This window comes from Vulpes vulpes, chromosome 2 (genome assembly GCF_048418805.1).
Source record: "Vulpes vulpes isolate BD-2025 chromosome 2, VulVul3, whole genome shotgun sequence".
NCBI classification, from domain to species: domain Eukaryota; kingdom Metazoa; phylum Chordata; class Mammalia; order Carnivora; family Canidae; genus Vulpes; species Vulpes vulpes.
The window spans coordinates 18,294,958-18,308,950 of record NC_132781.1 but is presented as its reverse complement, the minus strand read 5'-3'; the positions used below and the strand labels follow the sequence as shown (position 1 = coordinate 18,308,950).

The window sequence follows — 13,993 nt, the reverse complement described above, 5'->3', positions numbered from 1 at the left end:
ATTGGTGGATTGTCCCTGGGTACCAGTTGGTTAGTTGGTGACCAGTTTGTCTCACATGTCTGGGCCTTGGTTTCCTCTTCTGTAAACAGCAAGTTAAGCTGGGTGGCCCTAAGATTCTTTTCAGCAAGCTGCTGGCTGAGCTTGCACTCCCCCACAAGAACAGCTTTCTGTTCCCCAACCACGCACCCTTGAGTGGATTTTGTTACCCAGTAGGATGGAGAGGAGGCCTATGTTATGGACCCTTACTGCTTGTCATGTTATCTGGAAGTTCTGCGCTCATGCTGCTCATCTGTCAGCATGCCCTTCCTCCCGCCCACTTCCACATCCTGGCATTGCATTCTGTTTCTAGAAATCAGCACTGAGGCTCATTTTCTATCTCCTCCCCCAAGCCTTGATTTATACCAGAGCATCCATGGGCTTTCTAGTTTGAACTTAGAACATCTTGGCCTTCATTAAAAAATGACATTTCTTGGGACTCTTGGCTGATTCAGTCAATAGAGCATGAGACTGTTGATCTTGGGGATAGGAGTTCAAGCCCCATGTTAAGCATAGAGCCTACTGAAATTTAAAAAAAAAAAAAAAATTTTTTTTTAAGACTTTGAGAGAGAGAGAGCACGCACAAGTAGGCAGAGCAACATGGAGAGAAAGAAGCAGGCCCTTTGCTGAGCAGAGAGCCCCATGCGGGGCTGAACCCCAGGACCCTGGGATCATGACTTGAGCCAAAGGCAGAAGGCAGATGCTTAACTTAGAGCCAACCAGGCACTCCTCCCTCCCCAGTTTTTTAAAGACATTTTTTTAATCACTGTCTTCCCTGTTCCTGGCTCTGTCATTCTGCTAATTTGTCCCATATTCACTAGGTTGGTCATTAATGACTTGAGCTTATCAGCTTTAAAGTGTAAACTTCAAAATTTTTATGTTAACTTTCATGTCTTTTTCCATTGTAAGGAGCCTCCTTCTCCCCAGGAAGGCAGATTTCACTGATTCTTTGCTCATTTTTTTTGGAACCAAACGAACCAAAGTCAGACTTTGATTTTTTGTATTCCATGATTCTGGCCCATCTCTTTGGAGTGTGTGACTGGAAGGCTTAGAGCACTCTGAGATTGCTGTTTCAATTTGCAGAATCACTATACATCCTGAGATACCCACCTGCTGGGTGTGGACTTCAGGTCCCTTTAAAAATTATGCTGAATTCTTAGAGAAGGACTAGCCTGCTTCAGTGGATCGCCTGGTTTGGTTCTCCGCAAATCCAAATGGAAGCTGTTCTCTGAAATGGTGTTGGCTTCCTAGGAGGCTTCTTGAAGACTTACTCTCAAGGCCTCTGAGCTTGGTCTCTTTTGAGTAATTAGTATTACTATAATCACCTTGAAAACTAAACCCTAACGACGCCTGGGTGGCTCAATGGTTGAGTGCCTGCATTCGGCCCAGGGCATGATCCTGGAGTCCCAGGATCAAGCCCACATCAGGTTCCATGTATGGAGCCTGCTTCTCTCTCTACCTATGTCTCTGCCTCTCTCTCTGTGTCTCTCATGAATAAATGAATAAAATCTTTTTTAAAAAAAAAGAAAAGAAAACTAAACCCTAGTGAACTCTTTGGAAATCTCTTCTCTGAGTCAGTTGTCCTTTCTGGGTTGTTGACTGTGAGACATGGTGAGCTCATAATGTGTTCTCGTGGCTGTAGCTCAGTACCTAGCAGCTCTGTGAAAATGACTCTTCTTTCTTTTCACTTTCCTTTGTTCTTCATCTGTCTCTATATTTGATGTACAAGTTGAAACAGGATTGTTGCTCAGTAGCTATGTATACAAATTTAGGGCAGTACAAGGAAAATGAAATTCACTCTCTGCATTTAGTTTGGGTCTTGGAGTTTGTCAGGCGTGTATATTAATCATGCATAATAAAACAGAACAAGAGTTCAATCTAAAGATCCTTCCACAGAAACAGGTTCATGAGGTGATGGCTGCACAGAAGTGTCTCTACTGAATAGCAGAGCAAGGGCAGGAAGGTGATTTCTTAGTGATTTACTTGGAAAGATTTCTGAAGTTGGAGGAAATAATTTCTTCTGTTTTCCTTATGTGAAAATGTGTTTAGTAAATATCCAAAAGGTTAACACACAGCAATTCTTTGCCTTGACCTTTTTTATCTATATAATTATTTTAAAAATATGTGTTTTTATGGTAACTCATATACAGAGACCAGGTAACTCATTCCATAAGCTGAAATGAACGAGGACTTATAAATTGTATCAGTGGCAGGACACCGCTTTGTTTCCTAACATCAACTGGTTTTTCAATTTTATAATGTTCCATATAATCTTGAGACTAAAGTGAGAATATGTCTGGAATTTTAAAATCACATAGAATTGTTATAGGCTGCAAATAGGCCTGTAGATGATAACAACATTGAATTACTAAGTGGAAAGAATTTTCTTTAGGCCATAAATGACTTCCTGTTTCCTGTTCTTTGCCATGGCCTTGAGGGTTTTGCAGAGAGCATCTGGTTTTAGGAGTTCACCTTATTCCTCCTCTGAATGTTATTGGTCTTCCTTTCATAGTATGCCTTCTGTATCCCATTAAGATAATACCTAGGAGTTGCACTTGTGTCCAGACTTCATGACCTTACACTTGGACTAAAGTGACCTTCAGCCTTTTTTTTTTTTTTTTAAGATTTTATTTATTTATTCATGAGAGACACTGAGAGAGAAAGACAGAGACATAGAGGGAGAAGCAGGCTCTATCCAGGGAGCCCGATGTGGGATTCAGTCCCAGGACTCCGGGATCATGCCCTGAGCCAAAAGCAGATGCTCAACCACTGAGCCACCCAGGCGTCCCATGACCTCCAGCCTTTCCTGGATCTCCCTGACTTCATAGTCTCCCTGCAGCAGGGACCTTTGAGACGCCTGGCAGATGGGTGCTGGCAGGTAAACCAGAGTGGGGTGAGGGGAAGAGTGAATGACCTAGCTAGGAACTGAGGGTTATGGGCCCGGGGAAAAGTTGGGCTCAGTACCTTCTAGGTTAAGAGGCTGCTCTCACTGTAGGCTTTCTAGCATGGGAGGGACAAACTTTCTAACATGGAAAGCCTTTTCACAGAGCTACGTCCCACAGCTGACTAGAGTTGACAATGATGCAGAAAGTTGGTGAAGTCAGAGAGATTCAGCACAGGCTGGAAGTAACTTTAGTCGAAGCATAAGGTCATGAAGTCTGAACACCAGCGCTCCTCCCAGGAGTAGGAATAGGTACATCTCTCACAGGAAATGGCAGCTCATGCTGCAGATTGCCTTTTCCCTACACAGTACCACTTGCCATGAGAAGACAATTAATATTCATAATCACCCCAAGGCATTTTAATACCAAGAAGACTTTCTGAATTATAAAATAAAGCGTAAATGGAATTTATCATAATAGTATGGAAAATGTATTTTATACTATTTTAATTCTTTGAAAAATGGTTATCTAGAGTATACAGCTAAAACGCACAGCCAGCACCTGGCTGGCTCCGTGGTTGAGCGTCTGCCTTTGGTTCAGGTCGTGATCCTGGGGTCCTGGGATTAAGTCCGCATCAGGCTCCCTGCAGGGAGCCTGCTTCTCTCTCTGCCTCTCTCTGTGTGTCTCTCGTGAATAAATAAATAAAATCTTTAAAAAATAAAATAAAACCCTACACTTAGCTGATCCTGCAGATTAAAGTTCACTGTATTCTCAGGTGGAACTACTAATTTTGAATTTTTTTTTTAACTGCTTTTTTCCTCCTTCCTTCCTTCCTCCCTCCCTTTGCAGTACTGCCTTGAGCTTTAGATCCAGCTGGGGAATCTCAATAAACCTTATGCACTGAGAGGATGGGAGTGGGGGCGAGAAAGGGTTTCCAAAAAGACCACTTTGGGCTGTCATCGTTTTAAATTCAGGGCTCTGAGGAAGCGTTGGTGGTATGAATGCCCTGTTAACAATAACCATTTGCCTTTGGTGCCAGCACTCTTGCAATCTGAATGAAATAAACATAAAATAAAAGCAAGAATTAAAAAGGTCCTTCCAAACAAGATATTTCTTGCACAGCCCCCCCACACACACACCTCACAGAACTGGTGGGAGTGAGGAGAGCTGCATTTGCTGGTGTCCTCCAAATGCCCCTCTGGGACCTGGATTCTCTAGTCAGCTTCCGAAGCCAACAGGCCTGATTAAGGAAGGTCTGGCTCCCCAGAAAGCTCTTTGTCAGTGTAGCTCCAAACAGATGATTTTTTAAAAGCCCTGCATCAGTCTTTATTTTGTCTTACAGTGGTTTGAGTCCAGCCAATGACACTGGAGCCAAAAAGAAGAAAAAGAAACAAAAAAAGAAGAAAGAGAAAGGCAATGAGACAGATTCAGCCCAGGATCAGCCTGTGAAGGTAACAAGGACGCTCTGTTTTCTTGTGACCGAGAGTCGCTTTTTCAGATGAGAGAGTTTGGGGGTCAATGTATAGGAACAATTCAGATTGACAGTCTCCACTGGTATTGCTTCAAGATGGAGGAGTTGGATCCCTCTGCTGCCCTCTGCTGCCCTAGACCTAGGTGATGAAACTGCTCCTGGTACCTTAAGAGACACAGCAGGTTAGACGCTGTCTCCCGAGCATGTTGCCCCCTCAGTATGTCCAGGTACAGAACTGCATGTGCTGCTGTGCTAGGTGCTGGAGAGAATTCTGTCGGAACAGCCCCTGCTGCCTAGAGCAGTGGTTCTCAGACCTCTGTCTTAAGTCCTCAGCACTGGGAGAAGAAAGGGCCTATTCTTTTTTAAGGCCAATCTTTATGTATTGCGAGCATTCCCTTATTGCTGTAGTCATTGTAATGGAAGCTGTGAGTCCCACAAGGTCCATTTCTGAGGTCCACCATTGAGAACCACTGGCCTAGACTGTACAACTAAGACTGACACATGACCTGAAACCCAAAAGTACGGGTAGGGATTGGCTTATTTCATAAATAAAAATAAAAATTATAAAAGAAAACCTTTTATTTCAGGTTAAGTGTTGCCCCCTTCAGAGTTGTCTCCAGGAGAAGCTTAAACATAGAATCCCTCTCTTAGAAGTTTCACAAGAGATCCAGTCTCACCCCAGTATACCCTCACCTTTTTTTATGCCGCAAATACCGTGCTTCAACTTGAATCCTACCTTGTTGAGAAATGGCTTCAAGTAATTTTTTTTACTGTTCTTAATATTAAATCCACTATGGAAAAAAACCTCCAAACCACCATTGTTGACCACCAGGCACTTCATTTAAATTAACCCCAAACCTTCAACATCCCTACTTGGAAGGTGGGGCGGAGGTGGGGGGGGGGGGGCTCTTCCTCATTTTAAAGCTGCAAGCAATAGGATGCCTATCTGGCTCAGGTGGTAGAGATCAACTCTTGATCTAGCAGTTGTGAGTTCAAGTCCCATGTTGGGCATAGGGCCTACTTTAAAAAAAAAAAAAAAAAAAAATTAAGGATGAAAGCAATGGCTCAGCCAGGTCTTTGGGCCAATGATTCTAGCCCAAGCCTGTGCTTTAGCTTTAGAAACTTTTGTTTCATTGTTTGTCTGGAGGTGGGTGTTTGGAGACTGCAGGGGGATTTGAGCTCCAGCATGTATCAAAATGATTCACTTTGAAATCAGAAACATTTAACAAAATACCATTTACATAACCTCCCTTTCCCTCTTTGTGAGAGGGGTGCAGTTCATTGTCAAGAATTTAGGAAAGACCTGGTGCCTGAGTGACTCAGTGGTTGAGCGTCTGCCTTTGGTTCAGGTTGTGGTCCTGGAGTCCCAGGATTGAGTCCCAGTAGGGAGCCTGCTTTTCCTGCCTCTCTCTCTCTGTCTCTCATGAGTAAATAAATAAAATCTTAAAAAAAAAAAAAAAGGAATTTATGAAAAACGTTAACAAGAGGAAGAAAATGGAAAGCACTTGTCCTACCTCCCAAGAATAAGCAGTATAAGCACTTAGTTTATGTTCTCCCTGTCCTCAATATAAATGGGGGGAAAAAGTAGCATAGTAAAAATACCAGAAGAAATTCTGAGTATTTTTATATAATTGTAAGCCTGACATAAGACCCAGAAGCCATAAAAGCCAAAAAGCTTTTCTTTTTATTTATTTTTTATTTTTTATTTTTTAAGCTTTTCTTTTTAAAAGAAAAATTGACAAATTTAAATCCTCTCTGTAAAAGTTAAAAAGATAAATAGACTGTAATATATCTGTAAAACATCTGTAAAGATGTAAAACATCTGTAATATATCAGTCAATTTAAAATAATGAAATGAGTGGGCAGTTTACAAAATTAAAAATGCACGTTGACACAGTGTATGAAAAGATAGTTAAATTGACAAATTAAAATTAATATTTTTTTCCTCCTTGGTTGGAAACTTTAAGATTTGGGAAATCTAATGATGAGGATCAAGAGAAACACGTGCTCACTGGGTTATTAGTTGATACTAGTTAAATGAACACACTGTTCCTTGGGTTATTGATTGATACTCTCTTTTTAGAGAACAAGTTGACAATATATATTACAATTTATTTTTTTTTAAGATTTTATTTATTTATTCGTGAGAGACAGAGGGAGAAGCAGAGACACAGGCAGAGAGGGAGAATCAGGCTCCATGCAGGGAGCCTAATATGGAACTGGATCCCAGGACTCCAGGATCACGCCCTGAGCTGAAGGCAGATGCTTAATTGCTGAGCCACCCAGGCGTCCCTATATTACAATTTGAAATGTGCATATCCTTTGACCCAGAAAGTCTCTTTCATAGACTTTATCCTACAGAAATATATATTCCAGTGAGCAAAAATAGATGTACAAGAAACTTCATTACGGCATTGTTTGTAAAGCTGAAGAACAAAACCACGAAAATGCCCGTCGGCGGGGGACTTGCTAAATATATTGTGGTCCATCCACAAAGTGGACTCAGTTCAAATGAGCAGATCTGTGTGTCCACATGGAGAGGTCTCTAGGACCGTATTTAAAGAACAGCATGTAGAATAATACCGTATGACCCAATTCTAGTTTTTGAAAATTGTGCGTGTGTGTTTGGAGCTTGCATGCAAAAAAGTCTGAAATTATATTTGCCTCTTCTCACCCTACCTCCTAAATTCAGACTTTTGGTGATAAGGATTATATTTCAGGGGCGGGATTGTTGGGTTTTTACTTTCTATATGTATTATACATTTCTGCATTGTTTGAAATTTTACACTGAGCATGTATTCCTTTTGCCCTCAAACATGAGACTAAGAAGGAGAAACCCTGTAGGAAGCACCCACCCTTCAAAAAACCATCACCAACCACTCTTTGGTTGTCATATGACATCTGACCTCTGGGGTTGGGATCATACCCCTTCCTTGAGTTGCACCCCTTAACTCTTGCACTTGTGATTAATCAAAAGTGTTTGTTAACATAATGGGCCTTTTCTCTCCCCAACTTTGTCTCATCCAGATGAACTCTTTGCCAGCCGAGAGGATCCAGGAAATACAGAAGGCCATTGAACTATTCTCAGTGGGCCAGGGGCCTGCCAAAACCATGGAGGAGGCTAGCAAGCGAAGCTACCAGTTCTGGGACACGCAGCCTGTCCCCAAACTGGGTATGTATGTGCTTTCTTCCCTGGGTGAAGGGAAGGGATGTGTCTTAGCTTTGGGTGCCACACAGAATTAGTGAGGGAAGGATGGTAGGGTTTTGGAGTTCCTTGGTGACTATTTTTAGAGGGCAGTCTTTAAAGTGCAGTATAGAAAACACTAATTTTCAGGGACCTTACCATGTTACAGGAGTACATATTGAGAACAAGTACTGATTCCTTCCAGTCCATCATCATCTACTCTAAATCTACAAAGAAAAACCATATCTTGGCACACGCTGAGTAGGGTTGTGTGCCCAGGGGTCTGTGTTCCCACAAAAATTTTATTTATTTCATTTTTTTTTAAGATTTTATTTATTCATGAGAGACACAGAGAGAAAGAGAGAGGCAGAGACACAGGCAGAGGGAGAAGCAGGCTCCACACAGGGAGCCCAATGTGGGACTCGATCTCAGGACCCCAGGACCACGCCCTGGGCCAAAGGCAGGTGCCAAGCCACTGAGCCACCCAGGGATTCCCCCCACAAAGATTTTATAGAGAGACCATCTCATTTATGGGGCAGATGTCTGATCCTGGGGTGGGCTGTCCTCCAGCCCCTTCCCTTTGTCCCTCAGCCAGTACACACTTACCAACTGCACATAACTTGACATTTTGCTCAAGAGTGATGGCTCAGCCCCCGGGATGCCCTCTGCAGGTCTGGTTGGCACCCTTTAGAAAAGCTATACTGAGCTCTTAAAGGGGTAGGACAGGCAGAAAAGCTAAAAGGATTCTGGAGAGACGACATAGCAGAGTTAGAGATGCCTGCTGAGGCTGAGCCACAGCTAACATTGATGACTAACTTCAGATGTCGCTGTTGAGAAAAAATTTCCAGAGTGGTTGCACCATGATTCTGGGCCTATTGATGGCCCAATTCCTATTTTCTCTATGACCGAGAAAGTGTGTTGGGAAAACATGAGACACCAAATGTAAGTGGCCTTCAGGTTGTGCGTGTGATTGGTCTCTTCCAGAATCCTTGGTGGGAAGGGGGGGTGAGGGCAGGGCAGAACCAGTGACTCGAGAGGGGAGAGGGGCTGCTGTACCCACAGAGGTGGTCTGTTCCAGGAGTGGGGAGTATGCGATACAAGGCAGTGCTACTCAGAGTGTGGTCCTTGGACCAGCAGGGTGGGCATTGCCTAAGAACTTGTAAATGTGCAGACTCTCAGGCCCTACCTCGGGTCTATGGAATCAGAACCTGTAGGGGATTTGTGTCCACTCTGCAAGTTTCAGAAACTGCTGTAGAGCAGATGCAGTTCTTGAACAGTTCAGTCACAATCCAGACAAATGGAGATATGCCCCCCCGGGGTGGAAAGCAAAGCACTGCCTGGATGGTGAGGAGTGGTGAATCGGTGGCAAGCACTCCTCCAGAACCCTGTCCTGACCCATCCGCCTTGTCTGTCAGGCAGCCCAGGTCAGCCAGGTCCCAGGCCCACTGGCTAAGCTTTCCAGCAAGGCTTTGGGTCGTAGTAATGCGGTTAGTAGGGCATTACCAGGACCGGGTCCTGGTGACAACTCCCTGCCAAGAAGTAGGAAGGATTCCACCTTTGAGTGAAATGCACAATGAGGCATTTTGTGGTGGCTGCCGGGCATTTTGGCCTAGTTTTCAGATGGGGCTTTGGAGTTTTTTGGTCTGATTTTATTTTTCATTAAGAATTTGCAAATGGTTAACTTAGCTCCATTCTTCATAGACATGGAACCTGCTGAAGAGATGAATTGGGGTCCATGGACTTCTGTACCTCATTAGTCCAGTTACTACTCTATGTTGTCTGCCTCCATTTCTCCACCTGTAAATGGAGAGAGTGCTCCAGGTTCGTTGTCAGAAAGTTCGTGAGAAAGCCGCCCAGTTGCCACAGGAGTCCTGACGTCCTGAGGAAGGTGGAACCAGTTCAGCTGTATTTCTTCTGGATGTGCCTCCTGGGCCATATGCGGTGTGGGGCTCTGGGGAAGCGCCGTTGCTCTGAGCGCCTGACCAGTCTCCCTTTCAGGTCCGTGGTCAGGCCCACAGGAAGGCTTCTGTTGTTTCCATGAGGCAGTGCGCAGAGGGCACCACATCACAGGCTTCGGTTGGTCGGCGTGGCTGAGGTGCCAGCCTCATTCTCCTCAGGGTAGTGTGACTTACAGCTTCTTGCCATGATTTTTCCCACTGGAACGGTGCCGGTGGTCCGGAAGCCTATCAGTTGTGCTGTTTACTCCCACCTTGTCAGGAGAGGTGTGATTAGGTTGTATTCCACTACAGAGACCTGGAATTTTTCAGAAGTTCATGATCCTAAGTTCTCCATCAAAGGGCTTTCTGAATAGCAGTTGTTTTAGGCTGTGTGGCAATTCTGTGTCCCCAAATACACACACACACACACACAGTTCCGTTCCCAAATAAACTTGTTTTTTCTAAAGGTTGTATTTATTTATTTGAGAGAGATGGTGAGAGAGAGCAGGAACGGGGAGAAGAGGGAGAAGCAGGTTCCCTGCTGAGCAGGGAGCCCAATGTGGGGCTCAATCCCAGAATGCTGGAATCATGACCTGAGCCAAAGGCTGATGCTTAATTGACTATGCCACCCAGGGGACCCCCAAATAAACTTTGGATCCCCTTTTCAGATCATGTCATTCTACTTTTTCAAAGTCATCCATTTTCCACCATAGTAGAGGGCTACAGAATCCTTTCCCCCTCATCTCCATGGATTGGAATCTCACCACCCTTAGATTCATTTGTACAAGTAACTACCCAGAGGTGAACTCAGCTTGTACGTGGTTTCTCTGAGCTGTGTGAGAGAAGCCTCCCCACTCTCAGCCTCTTCTTTGCCCTGTTCATAAGGTTTAAACTCTTCCAAATCTCACACTCTTTGCTTCTAAGTCCTTCACAGTTGCTGTGGTGCATGGTTTGGGATCTTTGATGTCGAAGGCAGAGAGAATTTCAGGGAGAGAGTGTACAGAAAGAAAACCCTCTGAAAGTCCAGGATTTTCTTCTAAAGTTCCCAGCATCCTCAGTCAGTTACTGGGTTTGGGTGGCCTAGAGATCATTGGCTGTACTCCAATCATTCTCTGTGGCAACCTCCCACACCTACATAGCAAGAGGTGCTCAAAAGCCCTACAAAGGTGGAAGACTGGCCTGTCCCCACAGGTGGAAGCTGTGATGCTGGGTGCTGGCAGGATGACAGTGCAGTAGCCCAAGGCCACTCCTCAGCTTCGTTGGCACCCCAGACTGTAAACCTATTAAAAGTGGTGTTAGTTTTCTCATTGTTTCCTGGAACTCTTTTGTCAGCTATGTCTTGCAGAGGTCAGCCTTGAGATGACCTGTGACAGCTGTCTAGCAGGTCAGGGGCCCTCATCGTGATTGGGGGACAGGTGTCTGCTCACTTGTCTGTTGAGTGCCCATGATGCTGAGGGCCTATGCCATCCCATTCAACAGCTCTGCCCCAGAACTACTGCACTCTGGGATTCCATGGATACATGGTAAAGGAGTGAATAGAAATGCTCATTGTATGCAGGGTCTATTAAGGAGCATAACTGAAAAGATTTAGCCTTGAGATTATTGGGCTACAGTGAGGAAGACTACCAGTATCTTGCCTGTGGAAATCATTTAGAAAAAAAGAAGGGCAGCCTGGGTGGCTCAGCGGTTTAGCGCTGCCTTTGGCTCAGGTCATGGTCCGGGAGTCCCGGGATCGGGTCCCACGTCAGGCTCCCTGCATGGAGCCTGCTTCTCTCTCTGCCCGTGTCTCTCTGTCTCTCATGAATAAATAAATAAAATAAAATCTTTTTAAAAAAGGAGAAGAAGAAGCAGCTTCTGAAGTAAAATACCTTGGAAAAGGTATAAATTCAGTACAGAGTAAGAAACCAACCAGCACCTTGATAAAACTAGCATAGAAATCCTTGGTACTTTCTAAGGGTCTAGCCCTCTTGACTTTGTAGGCCCCAAAAATTTTACATGACAGTGAATTGGAAGTAGATTGACTTAAATTAATTCACAAGGGCTAGTTTATGAATAAATCAAAAGACCAGTTTCTGAAGTAGGGGAGAGGGGTGTCTGGGTGGCTCAGTGATTGAGTGTCTGCCTTTGGCTCAGGTTGTGATCCCGGGTTCCTGGGATCAAATCCCACATGGGGCTTCCCGAGGGGAGCCTGTTTCTCTCTGTCTCTCACAAATAAGTAAATAAAATCTTTTAAAAAAATAAAAATAGGGATCCCTGGGTGGCACAGCGGTTTAGCGCCTGCCTTTGGCCCAGGGCGTGATCCTGGAGACCCGGAATCGAATCCCACATCGGGCTCCCGGTGCATGGAGCCTGCTTCTCCCTCTGCCTGTGTCTCTGCCTCTCTCTCTCTCTCTCTCTCTGTGACTATAATACATAAGTAAATAAAAAAACTTAAAAAAAATAAAAATAAAAAAAAATAAACTAGGGGAGAAAAATATAACCTCTTTTCCAAGCAAACCTATTGGGGAGCTGGATGGTAAAAAGGAGGTAGCCATTTGCTTCTTTGCTATGTGTCTCCCTTGTTGCCTGCACTTTCCAGTTTGTGATGTTGGTAATGACTTATTTATTAAATACTTCGCCAGAAGATGGTACATCTTGTGGGGACAGGGACTTTGTCTTTTCCCTGCTGTTTCCTAGTGCACAGTGTCTGATACAGGTTGGTGCTGAGAGAGAGTGTTAGGTGGTCAGTCCTAATGGCGTTGTCCTCAGTTCGTGGCCTGAGGCAGCTACTTCCACTCCATCTGCCCCATGGATCCATTACTGGAAGGGTCTGTCGTTGCTTGTTACACATAGAATGACCTATTCGGGCCAGGGGTCTGAAAATCAGTAAAAGCATAAATTTAATGTCTGGTGTGTACAGAGCCTGATGCTGGGAGCAAGCAGTGTACTGAGTGGGTTCCTTTCAAAGGTTCAGTTTGCTAAACATTGCATTCTTCCAGATGTGAATATGAAGGAGCTCTGAACTGTAGAAACTGAGTAATTCTGAGGGCCAAAATTAAGTGGTCAATTTGCTCAAGTGTGTCACATGAGTCCGATTTGGCTGTGCATGGGTATCAGGGTTGTATCATCTGAGCACCCCAAGTACTCTCCACATGCTCCACAGAAGAGGGGCATCTGTCCAGTGTGGGGATGTCAAATCAGTGGGTAACTTCCCGGCAGCATTGTGTGGCTTCCGTGATTCAGCCTAAAAGACGCTTGTAGGACTCTGTAAACACCAAACAACCAAGTTGGCAGCAGTAGTTAAGTGGCCCACATTGCTGAAAGCCAAGACTGGCAGGGCCAAGATTGAGCCTGGCGCCTCAATGCCATCCTCTGGGTCAGCAGTGGGCGCAGTACATTGTTGTTGCTGTTGACACAAAAGCAGCCTTGTTGCAACTCCTTATAAATCCGTCCAGGTTGATGGGTCTGGTCCAGGACCATGACAGTCCTCTTTATACCAGCAGGGAGGCAGGATGCCAAATTAGTCAAGATAAATGTTTGCCATTTAGTAACCAAAGGGAGATTTAAAAGAATTTCAAAAAAAAGCCAACCACCTTGGATCTTAGTGATTGTTCTGAGGCTTTGCTAGGAGTTGGCTCTCAGCTGAGGACTAAGGGTAGCTGAAGAGATGGTCTGTAGCTGCCAAGCACAGAGTGTCCTTCAGACGGAGGGCTCTTAGGGACAGAAGGAATGTGCTGTGGTCAGTGTTTGAGCTGAGCTCCTTCCCGCCCCCTGAGATGGGGTGAGGCTCCTAGCTATGCTCTTCTTCCAGGAGAAGTGGTGAACACCCATGGTCCCGTGGAGCCTGACAAAGACAACATCCGCCGGGAGCCCTACACCCTGCCCCAGGGCTTCACCTGGGATGCCTTGGACCTGGGGGACCGTGGTGTGGTGAGTAGGCTGGCCAGGCTGCAGTGTGGATTGGATGCGACTTTCAATGAGCCCTGCCACCATATGAAGATAGCTACTACTCAGTTCTTCCTCTAGGACTCTCTTGAGAGCCAATCCAAGCAGGTTGGAGCAGACACACCTGCCATCCCAGCCCCCCCTCCCCCCCAATCTGTTGCCTCTGAGGCCTGCCTTATATGCCACATTTTCTCTTTAGGATTTTCTTTTTAAGTAATCTCTATGCCCAATACGGGGCACAAACTCACAAACCCAAGAGTCATATGTTCCACCGATGGAGCCAGCCAGGTGCTCCCAAGATGCCACATTAACTAGCACTTGGCTTCTCAGGCAGGTTGATAGTTCCTCAAGGTGATATCTTTCTGCCATGCATGTGTTTTCCTCGTTCATCTATTCATTGGTTCTGTGTCTTAACAATGGAGTAGCCGGCTAGTTGGATGACATTCTTGCTCTGCCATCCTCGGTGGCTCGGTTTCCTGGTACAACTAGGGTACTTGTTCTGAAAGAATCCCTGCCATGCCTGGATCGAAAAGGATTTATGAGATGAGACATGGTTTGC

At 45.0% G+C, this 13,993-nt stretch overlaps 1 protein-coding gene across 1 annotated transcript in view; it reads left to right on the top strand.

Moving 5' to 3' along the window:
- Positions 1–13,993, top strand: part of NMT1 (N-myristoyltransferase 1) — a 34,599-nt gene that overhangs the window by 7,658 nt on the left and 12,948 nt on the right. The window contains exons 2-4 of the mRNA XM_025986880.2: positions 4,261–4,369; positions 7,417–7,561; positions 13,301–13,419. Of these exons, the coding sequence (XP_025842665.2) occupies positions 4,261–4,369; positions 7,417–7,561; positions 13,301–13,419 (373 nt within the window). The remainder of the gene's footprint in view (positions 1–4,260; positions 4,370–7,416; positions 7,562–13,300; positions 13,420–13,993) is intronic.